A 17652-nucleotide genomic window follows, 5' to 3' on the forward strand; every position below is an offset into this window, starting at 1 on the left:
CTAGGATTACAGGCGTGAGCCACCACGCCCGGCCCAACACTGAGCTCTTGATCTTACTTCCTGACCTGAACCAGGCCACCATGGGCTTCCCCATCTCATTTGGTGGCAATGCCAGTCTTCCAGTGGCTTGGGCAAAAACCTCTCAACTGAACCAACTGGAATGCAGGATGGAATTTCTCTTTCTTTCTTTCTTCCTTTCCTCCTTTCACTTCTTCTTTTCTTTTTTTCAATGAGGTCTGACTTTTTATTTTGAAATAATTTAGACTTAGAGAAAAGTTATAGAAATAGTAAGCTTCATACAACTTCTGTAGATAACATACTACATAGTATATGTGTCAAATGTAGCATCTGTATCAAAACATCGATAACATACTATTGACTAAACTACAGACATTTGAATTTTAACAGTTGTCCCACTAATGTCCCTTTTCTAGTTCAGGATCCAATCCAGAATCTCACATTGCATTTAGTTGTTGTATCTCCTTAGTATCTTCCAATATGTGATGATTCCTCCATCTTTCCTTATTTGCTATGACCTTGCCATTTTTGAAGAGTCACTTGTTGTGTCACTATGTGGAATGTCCCTCAATGTGTGTCTGCCTGATGATTTTCTCACGGCTAGATTGAGATGCTGCGTTTTTGGCAGGAATGTTACAGAAGTGACCCTGTGCCCTTCTCGCTGCATCACGTCAGGAGTACATGTTGTTGATATGTTATTTGCCAGATTTCTCTCTGTCAGGTTACTGTTTTTCTCTTTGTAATTGACAGATGTTCTGTGTGGAGATGATTCGAGACTATGCGAATAGCCTGTTACTCACCCTCCACCCCCTAGCCTCCACCCGTGGTCTTTGCCTGTAAAAGTTATTACTGAGGGACTTGCTTAATCAACTCATCACTTTAAATGTATCACTTTGCTGCTTGGGAGGTGAGGAAGATTTTTAAGGGGACCTCAGTTACTTGGCTGCAGGAAAAAGAGGACCCTACAGGGTCTTTTTAAAGTTAAAGGAGTGGGCTTCCCTTGCTTGCCAAGTAAGAGCTTCCTTTTTAAACAGGAAGGGAAGTTGGTTTTTTTCGTGTGTTTTTCTCTAAGCGTTAACCTAGTGAATGCATTTTGTAATCATGAGCAATGCTGATTAAACCTTCACTGACCATTGCATAGCATTCTTTTTTTTTTTTGAGACAGAGTCTCACTGTGTTGCCCGGGCTAGAGTGCTGTGGTGTCAAGCTTACAACAACCTCAAATTCCTGGGCTTAAGCAATCCTTCTGCCTCAGCCTCCCAAGTAGCTGGGACTACAGGCATGCACCACCATGTCTGGCTAACTTTTTTCTATATATATAATTTTAGCTGTCCAGATCATTTCTTTCTATTTTTAGTAGAGACGGGGTCTCACTCTTGCGCAGGCTGATCTCGAACTCCTGACCTCGAGCGATCCTCCCACCTCGGCCTCCCAGAGTGCTAGGATTATAGGCATGAGCCACCGTGCCTGGCCAGCATTCTTCTAGTGTATGCCTACAAGAGATTTCCCAAGTGTTCTTGTAGAATTTTTGCATCTGTATTCAAAGGAGAAATTAGTCTGTGATTTTTTTTTTATATTCATGTCCAGTTTTAGCAGTAGGGTAATACGGGCCTCACAAAATAAACTGGAAAGTTTTTAATATTTTTCCATGGTCTAGACCAATCGAAATAACATAGGAATTATTTGTTTTAATAGAACTTGTTAGTAAAACCCTTTGGGTCGGATTTCTTAGCTATTGCTCTGCTCAGTTTCCCAGCATCGCTCGAGTCCATTTGGGCAGTTAACTTTGCCCGGAGTCTCCTTCCCATCTGGATTTTCAAATTTATTAGAAGACAATTTTATAGGTTTTTCTTTATAATTTAGAAAGATCTCTGTATTTAGAGTCATATCCCTTTTCTTAGTGTGGTTTTGTTGTATTTCCTCTTTTTTCTCTATCAGAGTTTTTAGAACTTTTTCCAGAAAACTGGCTCATAAGTTAGCTTATCAAGTCTACTTATGTTTGTTTGATATTTCATTGTTTTGCTTTAATCTTCTTCACTCTTCATCTTCTTTTTGTGGGTGTGTGGTTTATGTGCTTCTTTTCCTGGTTCCTTATTTCATTTATTGATAGTTTCAGTTTTATTTTCTAGTAAATGCACTTAAGGAAAAAAACTTCAGACTTTAGCATGCCTGCTCCTCCCCATATCTGGTCCATTAGCAAATCCTGTTAGTCTCACCTTTGACATGCACACAGAACCTGAGAACAGGACACCACTTTGCTGTAACCATCTGTCCAGGCCATCATCATCTCTCACCTGAATTATGCAGGCAGCTTCTTGGTGGGTCTCCTGCCTTCAGGGGGGTCTCCCTTCAGGCCACACCCAGCACAGTAGCCCGAGTGAGCCACCTCCCCCATACATGTTTATCCTATGATAATAACATACTTTTAAGTTGGGATAACTTTTAAGGATCACTCCCTTACTTCTCAACAGTAGTTACAAGAATGACTGTATGTGTGTGCATGTGTGTGCACGTGTGTACATAGGGACAGAGAGAGAGTGTGAGAGAGAGGGAGGGAAAGGGGCATGCCGCTTTGAGGACTGTCACTCTCCCCCTATGGGTGGCAGCTGATGGAAGCTCACTTTGGCTATGGGGGCTCCCTGCTCAGGGGAGCGTCACCAGCTCAGTCCCTCCAGTCTACCTTTGAACCTCTTATGCTGCCCCTGCTGTATTTATTTTGTCCCCAGAGGCTCTAACCGGGGTCAGAACCCTGCTGTGAAGCCCCTCCAAGGCCACTCTGTTCCCAAGGTGAAGACTTATTCCCTAGGCTGTTTCCCAAGCTGTTTCCAGCTACACTGCCCACCCCAGCACATGAGAGGCTCTGTGGTGACGTTACGTGACAGTATTAATGAACTGTAATAATAAAATACATAAGAAACACATAATAAAATGCCATCAACATGGAGATGCTCTGAATTTGAATGTAGAGCCTCTTCTATGATCACAATCCCAGGGGGAAATTACAGGCCAAGATTAATCCTCTGTCATGTTCAAATCCAAAGGCATTCAAGGCCACAGGAATTAAGGTCTGAAATTAAATCCCATGGCCTCATGAGCTTAGAAGCCTTAGAAGCTCACTGGTTTCTTATTCTGCTGCTCTCAGTGGAAAGGTGTCCATGCCCCATTGATTCTCAGTTCTTTCAACAGCCAGGTCCAAGCCGTGTCTGAGTTGCATCACACAGGTGTCCTTGTGAGTCATTTGGGGCCTCATGTGCTGCATTATCCCCACACAGGCTCGGTTGGGCCTCTGTTAGAAGACCAGCCAGCCTCCCCAGGCAGGACGTTGTCAACGACCCCGGCAGAGCCCACAGATGTCTGAGCAAAGCCCAGCGGTCAGAGAAAACTTTGCCTTGAATTTCCATGTTATGCAAGAAGGGCTTACCTTCAAGAATCTATGATGTCAGAATTTGGGGTCAGTCTGGAATTTAACCTCCCAGCTAAAGGTTGATTTTTGTCCTAGGCATATACGGTCCTAATGTTTCCCCTCAAAGCACCCTACTTTTTGTTCTTTGGCTTGGAATTGAAGGTGGCCCCCCCTTAGTGACAGGTGCCTTCACGCTCCTGTGATTAGGCATTTCCATTCTGGGCCATCGGGCCCTGTCCCAAAGTGCCTCTTGCCACAGAGTCCCATGCCTGAGATACCTGTTGCCCAGAGGTGATGTCTCCCTCCAGTGGAGCTGCAGAGCCAAGCAGAGGACCCTGATAAGGGGAGCCTGGAGCCTTGGGAAAAGCCACATGAGTTCTGGGTTTGCCCTTCCAGTTCCATCCATGGCCCCAAGTGTGGAATGGAATTGCACAGGGATTCTAATGCTGCCTGCCTAGGCCTGGCCCTCACACTCTGAGAAACTCAGCTGCCAGGGCCTGAAGGGTCTGTAATGTACCCATTTGCTGATAAGCAAATATTTTCCCCAGCCACGTCACTTAGGAAACGCCATTCCCAGAGCCACTGGTCTCTGCTGAAGCCCCCCAGAGCTCTTGCCTCTGCTTTTCAGGCCCCCTTGAGCTGGGCATCTGCTGCTGTATTGGAGTCTTTGTCCCAGTGTGGTGCACTGGCATTGGCCCAGTGCTCTGGGGTGGTGACACTGAGGAGCACTTCTGTCTCTGTAGAAGCAGCTGTGCACTTGAGGACAGAGCTACCACAGATTTTGGCAGCCCGCAAGGGTCACACTCCCCAGCCTCTAAGGTGTGCTGCAATCCTGTACATCCAGATCGAACTCCCTCAAATGGGCAGTGGTCCTAGCCTGGCCACAGGCTTATTTTGAGTTTCCCAGTGATACTCATTCGCATGATTTCTTGATGTCCCCAGCCTGTGCACCAGTGTTGGGGTTTCCATCACTAACTCTTTCCTGCTCAGGTTCTAAACAGATTGAAAGTAGAACAAAGAGGAAGCCTGGGTGGTGAGAATGTCTCCTTGGTGGCAGAGAGCTGCCTTTAAGGCAGCGGTCCCTAACCTTTTTGGCACCAGGGACAGATCTCATGGGATACAGTTTTTCCACGGTGGGGGAGGGCGGGGAGGAGGGCAGGGGGTGAGTGACGGGGAGTGGCTGTAAATGCAGATGAAGCTTTGAAGCTTCCCTTGCTTACCCGCCGCTCACCTCCTGCTGTGCAGCCCATTTCCTAAATTTCATGGAAGACAAATTTGCCATGCATGGGGAGTGAGGAGAGGTGGGGAGGTAGGGGGCGGAGCTCAGGTGGTGATGTGTGCCCTATCCCTAACAGGCCTCAGCCCTGGGGTTGGTGGCTGCTGCTTTAAGGGATGTGCTTAGATGTGCTGGCCCGAGGCTCCATGTCCACTACCCATGTCCCATACTGGTCCCCAGAGGTAGGCCAAGCCCCAGCCTGGTGAAGGCCATGCAAGGGCGGCTCTAGAGAGCAGAGGATGCAGGCTTGCTCCCAACCAGGCCAAGAAGCAACAATGTATGCCTTTTGTTCTCCCCATTTTTCTTCCATTGCATGCTTTTTTGATACAGTTTCTGTCCTGTCCTCCCAATTTGTCCATATACTACCACGGACAATGGTAGGCATGATAATAATAGTAACTAACAGTGCCTAAGATTTCCTGCACACTCACTGGGCTGGGCTCTGTTCTAAGTCATGTGCACCCTCGGTAGCTGTCCCAGGGCAACTGTCCTGTTACTGTCCCAAAACAGACTGGGGCACAGAAAGGTGGCATGGGCCTTCTTGGCATATGGTGAAAGTCAGTTGAGCATTGTCCAAAGGGGTGTAGACATCGGCCTTTGCAGGTAAGCGGGGAATCTGCAGTGAGGTGCTCTGGTTTGCAGCTGATGGAGGCCTGGGTCAGCTCTGCTGGAGACCAGTACACAGCTGGTTAGGCTCCAGCTGGGAGTTTTCTTGCTTAAATGTGCAGCATAAACGTGTTTGACGAGTGCTTGTCCTGCAGCTCTGGGTAGAAAGAACCCTGGGACTTAATATTTAAGAACAACTTGATTATATCACCATAAGAGCCCAGATATAGTTTTACAGATATGTTTTTGTCTTATTTTAAAAAAACGTATTTATTTTCCCTGGCCAATATAATATTTCTCAGGGGCTTTACTCTTTGATCTGGACTGGAAAAAATGTTACCATTTTAAGACCTCTTAAAACATGTCTTTGGATTTATTGTCTGTGCAAATGGAAATTCAGATAATAGTTCTGTTCTTAACTGAAGAAAAACAGGAAAAGAAAATAAATTTCTTGCTACTTGGAATGATAAACAAGGTGAAGCATGTGCTGTATATCCTGGCAACAGAAATTTAAGGTCGGAAATAATTCCTTTCCTCCTGAGCCTGCCTTTAGCCTCCCTGAGGAGTGCAGCGGCTGAAATTTGCTACTAATTGGAGCCATAATTTTAGCATGCAATTAAACACATGATTTCCTTCCCAGCTGATGTCTTTTTAGCTAGTCTGACATGGATAAAACAAAAGCTCTGTTGATTTGAAAGGTTGTTTTAATCTGATAGGGGGTCACGGAAAGTCTCCATTATTTGAGCACGTTCAGCTACCCAGTAGGGAGTAGATTAATCTTGCCTATACAAATGGCCATCAACTTGGGTGCTTCTAATATAATTACCAGTGCTCTTGTCTGTGGCCAAAGAAAGCCAGTTGTTAGTGTGCACATTTTGCTAAATCCCTCTGAGGTTAAGGGTCAGAGCTGGAAATTGTGGGCTTGCGGTGGTGGGAGCAGAGGCTCATGGAAGTCACTCAGGTTGTGGAGGGACCCCAGGGCATGAGACCTGCCAGCACTCAGCAGGCCTGGGAGAAGAGCCACCCTCCATGTAGAGTCTCTACTGGGTACAGCACTGAAATGGCCTTCCACAGTGGCTATGTGTTTACCTTCCCGCTGTTACAGTCCTATTAACACACGTTCTTTCTCACTCTTGGTGTTATCAGACCTTTTTTGCCAAGTCTGTTGGGCATGCAGCAGCATCTGTGCTGTTTAATCTTGCATTTCCCTCCCTTACATCAGGGCTGGCCACCTTTTTCTGTGTTGACTGGCTGGTCCTCTTCCCCAGGTTTCTGATTACATTGATCTGGGTGTGCTATCTATCTATCTATTTATTTATATTTGTATAAATTTATGGGGTACATGAGAAATTTTGTTAAATGTATATAATACTTAGTGATCAAGTCTCAGGGTATTTAGAGTATCCATCACCCAAGTACCATACATTTTTGTTAAGTAGAGTCATCCTACTCTGCTATCAAACCTTGAGTTTATTCCTTCTATCTTTGTGTATGTTTGTACGCTTTAACCCACTTCTCTTCATCCCCTCCCTTCCCAGCCTGTTCTCTTATCTTTCTACTCTCTACCTCCACGTGTTCAAATTTTTTAGCTCACATACATAAGTGAGAACATGCGATATTTGTCTTTTTGTGTCTGGCTTATTTCACTTAAGATAATGTCGTTCTCTTCATGTTGCTGCAAATGACACAATTTCATTTTTTTTTAATAGCGGACTAATATTTCATTGTGTGTATTGACCACATTTTCTTTATCCATCCACCCACTGATGAACACTTAGGCTGATTCCCTATCTTTGCTATTGTGAATAGTGCTGCAATAAACATGCGAGTGCAGGTATCTTTTTGATGTGTAGATACCTGTAGTGGGATTGCTGGATGGAATGGTAATTCTGTTTTTAGTTCTTTGAGAAATCTCCATACTGTTTTCCATAGAGGTTATGTTAATTTACTTTTCCACCAATAATGTATGGGTTCCCTTTTCTTTGCATTCTTGCCAACATCTGTTATTTTTTATCTTTTAATAATAGCCTTTCAGACTGGTATAAGATGATATCTCGTGGTTTTAATTTGTATTTCCATGATGATTAGTGATGTTGAGCATTTTTTTACATACCTGTTAGCCATTTGTATGTCTTCTTTTAAGAAATGTCTATTCATGTCATTTGCCCACTTTTTAATGGGATTATTTGTTGACTTGTTTGCGTTCCTTGTGTAGTCTGGGTATTAATCTCTTGTCATATGAGTAGTTTGCAAATATCTTCTCTCATTAAACAGGATGTCTTGCTGGGCATGATGGCTCACACCTGTAATCCTAGCTCTTTGGGAAGCTGAGGCAGGAGGATCGCTTGAGGCCAGGAGTTTGAGACCAGCCTGGGTGATAGCAAGACCTCCCATCTCTACAAAAAATAAAAAAACTTAGCTGGCCATGATGGTGCTTGCTTGTAGTCCCAGCTACTCGGGAAACTGAGGCAAGAGAATCACTTGAGCCCAGGAGTTTGAGGTTCCAGCGAGTTATAATGAGACTACTGCACTGTAGCCCGGGCAACAGAGTGAGACCCTGTCTCAAACAAACAAACAAACAAACAAAGAAACAAAAAGCAGGCCGTCTCTTCACTTTGTTGATTATTTCTTTTGCTTTGCAGAAGCTTTTTAGTTTAACTAAGTTCCATTTGTCTAGTTTTGTTTTTGTTGCCTATGCTTTTGGGGTCTTAGTCATGAATTCTTTGCCTAGACCAATGTCTAGGAGAGTTTTCCCTAGGTTTTCTTCTAGTATTTTTATAGTTCCAGGTCTTACATTTAATTAAGTCTCTAATTTGTTTTGCGTTGATTTTTGTATATGGTGAGAGATAGGGGTCTTCTGCGTGTGGCTATGCAATTTTTCCAGCACCATTTATTGAAGAAGGTGTCCTTTCTCCAGTGTAAGATCTTGTTGGCTTTTTTGAAGATTGGCTGGCTGTAAATGTGTGGCTTTATTGCCAGGTTCTCTAATTTGTTCCGTTGGTCTATTTGTCTATTTTTATACCAATACCATAATGTGTTGGTTACTGTAGCTTTGTAGTATATTTTGAAGTCAGGAAATTAGTTATGTTTTTAATTTATTTTTAAAATTTATTTTTTTTCCCATGTATTAGAAATAATTTATTTATTTCATTCAAATCAAGAATATATAATCAATAACATTTTCTAGCTATCTATTTAAAAATCAATAATCTTCAAAATGAAATAACCGTTATATAATCAACAGAAAATAATTGGGTTAATAGGTATGTTTTTTTAGCTGGGGTAATCTGGGGTCTTTACTTCTTATAACTGTTTTGAATTGCCCTTTCAGATGGCAAGTTTGGTGCCTACATGCAAGTGCACATTCAGAATGATGGGCCTGTGACCATAGAACTGGAATCCCCAGCTCCTGGTGCTGCTACCTCTGACCCAAAGCAGGTAAGCCTGGAGTCAGGTGCTGTGGTCTGGCTCCGGGGTGCCTGTAACATTTTTTTAGTTTCCGGAGCAGTCCTCAGTCTGAGGTGGAGAAAATACTTCATCATTGTAATCTTATATTTATTTTAATACCGTCCTTCCTAAGAATGCATGTTTACACTGTATCTCCTAGAGTACTGTGGAAAGCACTTCTTCCTTGCCTCCTCCCTTTGGATTCCACAGAAAACGTCCTTTGCAGAGCCAGGTTCTTCCTCTGGATTCCTGTTCCCTGGGCCATGTGCCATGGCACCCACCCACCCCTGGGTGGCAGCAGAGCAGTGGCCCTGCATGGGCCAGTTCACCCATTTTGAAGGGTTACCTGGAGTGGGTTTGATCTCAGGTGTGTGTAGATATGCCACCCAAGGCTCATTGTAAAGCCTCATTTTTCTAAAGCAATGTCTGACCTGTATTTGTTGCCAACTCTGTAAGCTTTCAGATAAAAAAGTAATTAAAATAGAGAAAGGAAATATGTGATAGTCCTTGCAAACTGCTCTCACAGATGCTTAATAGACTTTTAAAGGCTTTAATTAATACACTTACTTGATAGAGACGTGTGGGGCCTGGCACACAGAGGAGTACGAACTGAAGGGACATTTCTGTTCTTGCTTCTTGCCTCTCTTCCTTGCTGGGATGCTGTGAAGTGTAATGATGCAACAGTGGGGAAAGCATCATTCCAACTTGAAGCTGGGTGACCTGTTCAAAGCCAGATTTTTTTTTAAGGGGAGCATAACTTTACTTTTTTGTTACTGATGCTTTGTGTTGATAGAGAAGTAGGGACAAGTCTGATGCAGTAGGCTAGACTTCAAAGGTGGGAACTGAGAGTCCTGGAATTACTAAGAACATTAAAAAAAATCACAAGTGAAGAGTCCTCATGAAAATGGAAGCTTTTTATTTTGAAATAATTTGAGACTTACAGAAAAGCTGCAAAAACAATGTCCATATACTCTTTACCCAGCTTCCTCTAATTTCAATGTCTTATTTAACCATGATACAATGATCACGACAAAGTACTGTTAACTACATTACAAACCTTACTTGAATTTCACTAGGTTTTTTTTTAATGTCCTTTTTTGTTCCAGGATAATGCAGGATCCCACATCACATTTAATTGTCATTTCTCCTTAGTCTTCACCAATCTGTGACAGTTCCACAGCCTTTCCTTGTCTTTCATGACCTTGACGCTTTTCAAGAGTACTAGTCTGCTATTTTGTAGAACTTCTCAGTTTGGCTCTTCTATGATTATGTTGAGGTTATGCATTTTGACAGGAATAGCAAATAGCACAAAAGTGATCTTGTACCCTTCGTACTTCATCATATCGGGAGGTATGTGGTATAGATTTGTCTTATTACGGGTGATGTCAGCCTTATCCCTTGGTTAAGGTGGAGTCAACCAGATTTCTCCACCCTACACGAAGCTCTGAGCTCTCCCCAGGGAGAGAGGTTAACTCTGTCCTGTGGCTCTTTCACAACAGATAGCTCCCTTTCTGCTTTGCAGAGAAAGAAGCCAGTGGATGGCGCTAACCCTGCTTCTCCATCCCACCCCTCTCGCCTCGGTAGCTGCCCTTTCCCAGGCTGATGTCAGCCTCTGCCCCTGCTCCAGGACTGGCTACGTACTTTAAGAGGCCCAGGGAAAAATGAAAATGTGGAGCCCCTTGTTCAAAATTTATTAAGAGTTTCAGGATGGTGACAGTAGAGCATTAAGCCAAGGGTGGGGCCCTCTGAATATGGGTCCCTGTGTGACTGATGGGTCACATGCCTGTGGAGCCAGAAGGGCCTGGGCTTCGGAGCCCTTCCTTTCCACCTTCTCAAAAGCCTTGAGGAAGCCCCCTGTCCTCTTGGCAAGTCAGTCTATGTCTCTCTCACTCATCCACCTTATTTCGTTGGCTTTTAAATATGCTCCGGTGTCTCCAATTGAGGAATGCCTCCATTTCCTCCCTTCCTGCTCCACCTTCAGGATACTCTGATCTGTCAAGGCCCTCACCGAGGGCCCTGGTGACCTCATGTTGCTTTATTTCATACCCATTTTTCAGACCCTCTTCCTTGAGCACTCAGCAGCTCTTGCTGCTATTGCCCATTCGCCCCTGGCAATGGGCTGGAGCCTTGTTTTCTAGGACGACATTCCAGGTTTTCCTCTTGCCTCTGGCTGCTTGCTTTGCTGGTTTTATTTGATTATCATTCTGTAGTTTTGATTTATTATTCTGCTTTAACTCTATTTGGAGAAAAAGTGTAGTCTAGCTTTTTTTCATTCTAAATATTTTTCTAGAAATGATAGACTAATACATTTCACCTTTAGGATCTTCAACCTTCTTTCAACTCGTACCCCTTCCTTCTTGTTTAGGCCAAAGGGTACCAAGATGCAGTTATCTCAGATGAGTAAGTCTAGAGATCGCATGTACAACATGAGAACTATAGTTAATAATGTTGTATTATACACTGGAAATTTGCTCAGAGAGTTGATTTTAGGTACTCTCACCTCCCTTTCCCCAAAAGAAAAGTAACTATGTGAGATGATGAATATGTAATGTACTTGACTGTAGTAATAGCTTCACTGTGTATATATATGTGAAAGCATCATGTTGTATTCCTTATATATATATATATGTGTGTGTGTGTATATATATATACACATATATACAAAATAAAAATACAAAAAACTCCCCAAATAGGCATTTTTTTAACTTCCAACAAGCCATGTTAACTTATTAGGATAAAAAAAGACTTTTAGTTATTTCTAAATCTTTTAGAAGCTTTCTCTTCAAATACAGGAATTGTCCTCTGTCAATTTCAGTTGTAGGTATCAGTTTCCCGACCCTTGGGAGTCTCAGACCCTGGAAAACTGCACAGCTCTTTGTCCTCCAGGTCTCCAGCAGGTGGCAGTGAGGAGGCGCGGAAGGGGCTTTTGTAGCGTTTGGTGCTGGCCTTTGCCTCCGGCCTCTCTTTGCCTTTCCTTCTCAATTAGAAGGGGCTTTCTCTTTGAGCAGAGAGCTAATTTGCTCACTTTTGTGTGGCTAGGAAGAGCACAGCCAAATTCTTTTTACTGATAAATAAACATGTGTTTCTATCAACTAAGCTTTTAATTCTAAGTGTTTTATTTTCCCATTATATTCTAACTAGTAGTGAAAACTGCTACAGTTACATTACAGAAAAATGGTTCTTTTGGCAAGTTTCTACATTACAGAAAAATGGTTCTTTTAGCAAGATGTTTTCAAATATAGTTTCTTTAAGCTATCTGCACAAATGAATAACGTGTGTGTATGTGTGTGCATATGTGTACATGTATGTGTATGTGTGTGCGTGTGTGTATATGTATATGTGGATGCATGTCTGTGCACGTATGCATGTACATAAGCATCAAGTGTCGTTGTGGCATACAGTGGCATGCCGGGTGCCGTAAGGAAGAAAAAGCAGTGCCACCACTCAGCCTGTGTGCCCAGGGATAGATTTCGGGCGGCGTAAACCTGAAAGGTTGGTGACAGTGAAAGAGGTGAAGAACAGCGTGAGCCAGCTTAGGAAAGGCCACAACACCGTCGACTTCATGCTTCTCCTTAGAACCCTTCAATGCCTTCCAAGTGCATTTAGCTGAAAACCTAAGTTCCTTCTCGTCGTTCGTCACAGCCTGAGTGACCAGGTGTCTGTGGCTCTCCTGCCTACTCCATGGCTGTCCTTCCCTCCACCCCTATACTTTACCTACACTTTAGTCTCCCTTCTGAGACTAGGCCGAGCTCTTTCCTACCTTGGGGCTCGTGTCTTAATTCCAGACTCTCCTCCTCAGAGGAAGAGATTCTTTGACTCCCTCAATCCCAAGGAATCCCCTCTGGCTACTGTGTCTTGTTGCCCTAATGATTTATGTCACAGACCTTGGCACCATCTGTTATCACCTGCTTGTTTCCTTGCTTCTCACCTATCCACACTACTCCTGAAACTTCAGGTCCTTTTTTTTTTTTTTGGAGACAGAGTCTCACTCTGTTGCCCAGGCTAGAGTGCTGTGGTGTCAGCCTAGCTCACAGCAACCTCAAACTCCTGGGCTCAAGTGATCCTCCTGCCTCAGCCTCCCGAGTCGCTGGGACAACAAGCTAATTTTTTCTGTATATATTTTAGTTGGCCATATAATTTCTTTCTATTTTTTAGTAGAGATAGGGTCTCACTCTTGCTCAGGCTGGTCTCGAACTCCTGAGCTCAAAGGATCCATCTGCCTCAGCCTCCCAGAGTGCTAGGATTATAGGCTTGAGCCACCGCGCCCAGCCAGCTCCTTGAGTCTTGTTCACTGCCATGCCCTGGGAGATGTGCCCGGGGGTGTGTCACTTGTTTAGGAGTGGTGCCTTATGGCCAGCAGGCCGTGTCTGTGAACGTCCTGAATTCTGAGAAAGCAGATGCCACTGCTGCCTCTGCAGAGCTGGGTGGGCCTCCCCGGGACTGAAGGTTTTAGCTAACCTTTAGGGATATGGAGGAGAGAAGGATTCTCAGTTGCTGTTTTGTTGTTTTTAAACTTGTACTTCAATTAGGGGTAGATTCTGACTTTCCAGAGTCCTAGATATCTATGTGATACAGCTACTGCTGGTGAAGACTGGGCTGGTAAAGGTAACCAGTGGTTTGCTGGCCCTCACCTGATCTCTGCTTGCTTTTGAAACTGGGCTCTGCTGCATTTCCAGCGCGCTGATCACGTTACAGCCTGCTGTGGGGTCCCATGCTGTGTCTCGACGATGAGAAGAAGTTGGAAGAAGAGCATTACATTCTTATTCTGAAGGACACTGTTCCAAAGGGTTTAGGACATGGAATCAGCAGCAGAGCTACCCAACAGAGCTGCTTTTCCTGTTGCGTTTTTGTGGGAGAACACGATTCTCATAGGAATATCCTGGTTATTATTATTACTACCTAGAGCGTGATTACTGGTGCACGAGTTCTTCTGTGGGTGGCTAGATATCGGAGATTTCAACACCCTCATCTGCTGTTCCTGTGATAGAAACTTATTTGTGCTTTTGTTTTAATCTTAAGTGTTCTTCCCCTGCGTGGGGGGTGTTTCCCTGGGCCTCACGTGAGTGGGGGAACAGATGGGGGGGGCATTTGATAATTGAGAGGCTCTTCCCTGGGGCCTACGGCCCGCCTAGTTCATAGTGTTGCCGTTAATTATTTACGTTCTCATTTATTTGGTGTGATTGAGAAGCTTACTAAATTGAAATGCCAGAAGAAGCTTAAAAAAATGAACTATCAAATACACGTTTGGGTTAACTCTGGTGTTTATTGACAAATTGCTGGGATGAGTTGACCAGTGAAAAATGACGCCTTTAATTTTATGGAGCTTTTAATTTTACGCTCCTCTGAGTACCGCCATCACTTCACTTATAATTTCCTCCATATACGTGTCTTATCAGCAACATCCGTCCTGTGCCTGGGCCTTGGGATGTCGAGATTGAGACATTCATAGCTTCTGCAGGATCTGAAAGAAATATGTAGGGTAGGAGGGGGATGGGGGAAAAGCTCCATTTGGTTTCATTTATTTATGTTTCCAGTGACAGGGGCAGCCTTCTCAGTAATACATGCCGTGGAATTCAGAAGGTGAAGGAGAGGACAGAGGAGCACACGGGTGGCCGGCTTCTGCCAGGCATTCCCGTTGCAGATGCACGAAGGTGTCAGTTGCTGTGCATTTCAGTTTGAGGGACAAATCCAGTGAGAAGTATTCTGAATATTAGGAGTAATTATGTTGATGCCAATATGTGTGCATCTCTTCATGGAAGAACATTTATTTAAATGTATGTATTCCCCTTTTTACTCTTTTTTTAGGCTTGATTTCTAGATTCTAGTTCCCCGATGTCAGCTTGAGTGTTTACATGGCCTGAACCAGGTTCTAGCTGTTGACTTGCCGCAGGAGTGTGTTTCCAAGTCTGATTGCCAAAGTGGTATCCAGACCCTGTCAATTACTCCAATCATCTTAGTTCATTTTGTCACATTAATTTATCAAACAGACGTTTACTGAGAGTGCTGCTTTGTTTATACTGAAGTGTCACTAAAACAGAAGTGGGAACTTAGCAGAGCTCCTTCATTACAGAATAGTTGCTATTGCTGTTTAGTCTTTGTCGTGGTGTCATGGTGGGTGTGCTGGTGACACCAACTTCTGGGACTTAGCCTGCTGCACAGGAGGTTTCCCACCAGGGTGAGGCTGGCACCTGGCCAGCCCCCTTACCACACATGGACTCACACCTGGTTTTCTGATCTTTTCAGTCTGAACATCCGATTTCCTATGAGTTATGAAATTAGCACAACCCTCTGGAGAGGGTTGGCAGTAGAGCGTGGGTGGGCTCCTGACCTCCCTCAGCCTTGCCCACAACTCACCAGCAGATGGAATCTGCACCGAGTCCTTGTCAGTGCCTGGGGGAAAGCTTGAATATCTGACTGGTAGGAAAGGGTGGGAGTCTAGTAGGTGTTTCCAGGCAGGCTGGCTTCTTCCTAGTGGAGAGCTGCGAGGGATCACTTTTATTTTGTCATTTTGTTTTCATATAGGCAGTTGTCCTAAGTCAGTCCACTGTAGGCTTAAAAAGAAGCCTTTCCAAGGCATATATGACTTTGTCTCTCTGCTTGGGGACCTGTCGATTGATTGATCAATCAGTTGACCTTCATCTTACCTTCTTAAATCTATAGTACATGTTAATGAAATTGCAGAAATTGAAAAGAGTTTGTTTCTTGCTATTGGAATATGGCTGGCAAATTAAAAAACTACAATCTGCTTCTCTTCTACCTTTGACACATAAGACATTTCTAATCTCCAACATCTGTTTTGCTTTAAACCAATCTCACAGGACACTAATGAGTTAGTACATTTAAGGTTTAAGGGCTTCATTTGTTTGTTCTTGTGTATGTGTTTTGGGAAGATTCTTAGTTATTTTAATCTTCTAATCTCATTTGTGGGTGTGTTAAAAAAGCAAACTTCTTACCTTACTGACTTGACCTGCCAAAGATTAACAGCATCCTTTTTATTCTCAAGAGAAGGGGGTTAAGTTTATCTTTCCATGGATTTATACATTGAGCACAGCAATAATTTAACTATAGAGACTCAAGATTTTAATTAGGAATTCTTAGCTTTTTAGGTAATTTACTAGGAGCTTCCTAGTTCCAGGTAATTGTAGAAAAATGTTCTGCCAGTCAGTGGTGTTTTGTAGAAAGTCTTGTTCAAACATTTGCATTGGTAATGGAGAGAGACGAATGATCTGGAAGTGATAGAAATAGAAAATGCAGCTCTAGCTATAATTTTTTAAAGGTCTGCCCAATAGATAAAACACTTTAAACTACACAGAAGTGTTTGCCAACACACTACAGTGTGGGTGTAGTCTCTGTTGACTGACAAGGTATTTATCTTTTTAAATCTTAGTCTCTAAAGAACGTTAGGATGGGCAAGTGGCATGTGAATTGGTCAAGTGGGTTTTTCAGTGTTCACAGACTGCCCAGAGCTTGTCCCCCAACATTTGTGCCTTTTGCTGGGAGAAAGGAGATCCAAAGAAGTGAAGACGTTGGTGAACTGGGGGCTGTGGTGTGTAGGAATTATGCATTATTTCTCCACCAAAGTTGCCCAGGGGCTATAGTTGTGTTCCTCAAAGGGCAGTCTGAGGACAGCCAGCATCAAGCCACCCAAGGTACTTACTAAAATGCAGGATCCTGGGCCCACCCAGATTTTTCAAACCTGAGTTCCTAGTGTGTCTGAATGTGGAGGGCAGAAGAATTGCAGATTTATGTTTCTAACCAGGTCTTCATGTGCTTTGTAAAGCACACTGACATTTGAGAACTACTGGAATAGAGGAAATTGGGTGTTGTCGTTATCATCTGCTCTAGGCATTGGTTTCTTCTGAACCACCCTGCCCTCCCTTCCCCACCCCCAAGTGTCTAAAAATACTTTACAACCTGTGTTACTGCAGCTGCCAGGAAGCAAGATGCCTAGGCTTGATTATTGAGGTCACATATGAGGCTGTTCTCATTCATCAACACCCCCTCACTCTCCCAACACCCTCCTCCCCTGCCCCATACACACAGTGATGAAAATGTTCCTGGAGCATGGCGCCTTATCTATACAATTGCAGATGTGTCAGGGAAAAGCTGATGTAGCAACCATAGCTCAATACATTAGTGACTGATGATCACCCACTCTGCTGAGTGACATTGAGGTATGTGCTAGTGGAATAACTTGTTTCTTAAGAGAGATGAGCCCACCATGTGGATTACTCAATGGCCGGGCAAATTTACAGTGGTGTAGCCTCTTTAAGGCTTACAGTTGGAAAGTAATTTATAGTTTTCTTGGTTTTCTGGGTACCAGACATGGAATGCCTTACTCATCTTTCAGTGTATTAATGGAACTAGAATAAAAACCCAGGATGACTGACATCTTAGCCTCTGCATGGAAATTGCAATTTAATGAAATGCATGAATGTTGAGGCTCCCATGTACAGTTGGCTGATCATTTACATTTAAATGCATACGGGAAATTAAAAGCTAATATTTTATGGTGTATTATTACCTGTTAAGTTCATGGTAAAAGCTTTTCACAGTGAATTGTAGACTAATTTCCTGCAGATTATTTACTATTTTTGAATAAGTGTCATGATTTTTTCTGCTTTGTGTTTCTGCTCATCACCTAAAATGAACGCCTTCCCTATCTCTACCTGTAGACATCTTCCCTATCTTTTAAGGTCCATTTCAGATAGCTTTTTTTTCGTGATACTTACCTCAGTGCCCATCCACTGAGGCCTTTCTGCCTTTGACTCCCCACCATGTGATGTGGCCTGGATTTCATAGTGGTAATGCACTTGAATAAAGGCCCATGCTCATTTGTTTGTTGATGTGTTCGCTTATTCATTTATTCACTTATTCATCTACTCAAATGTCCGTCTGTCTA

The 17652-nt window shown here is 43.4% G+C and overlaps 1 protein-coding gene across 1 annotated transcript in view; it reads left to right on the forward strand.

Annotated features, from left to right (window-relative positions):
- DTD1 (D-aminoacyl-tRNA deacylase 1) overlaps positions 1 to 17652 on the forward strand; it is a 154197-nt gene that overhangs the window by 21942 nt on the left and 114603 nt on the right. The window contains exon 4 of the mRNA XM_045529433.1: positions 8635 to 8741. Within this exon, the coding sequence (XP_045385389.1) occupies positions 8635 to 8741 (107 nt within the window). The remainder of the gene's footprint in view (positions 1 to 8634; positions 8742 to 17652) is intronic.

Source organism: Lemur catta, chromosome 17 (assembly GCF_020740605.2).
Source record: "Lemur catta isolate mLemCat1 chromosome 17, mLemCat1.pri, whole genome shotgun sequence".
NCBI classification, from domain to species: Eukaryota; Metazoa; Chordata; class Mammalia; order Primates; family Lemuridae; genus Lemur; species Lemur catta.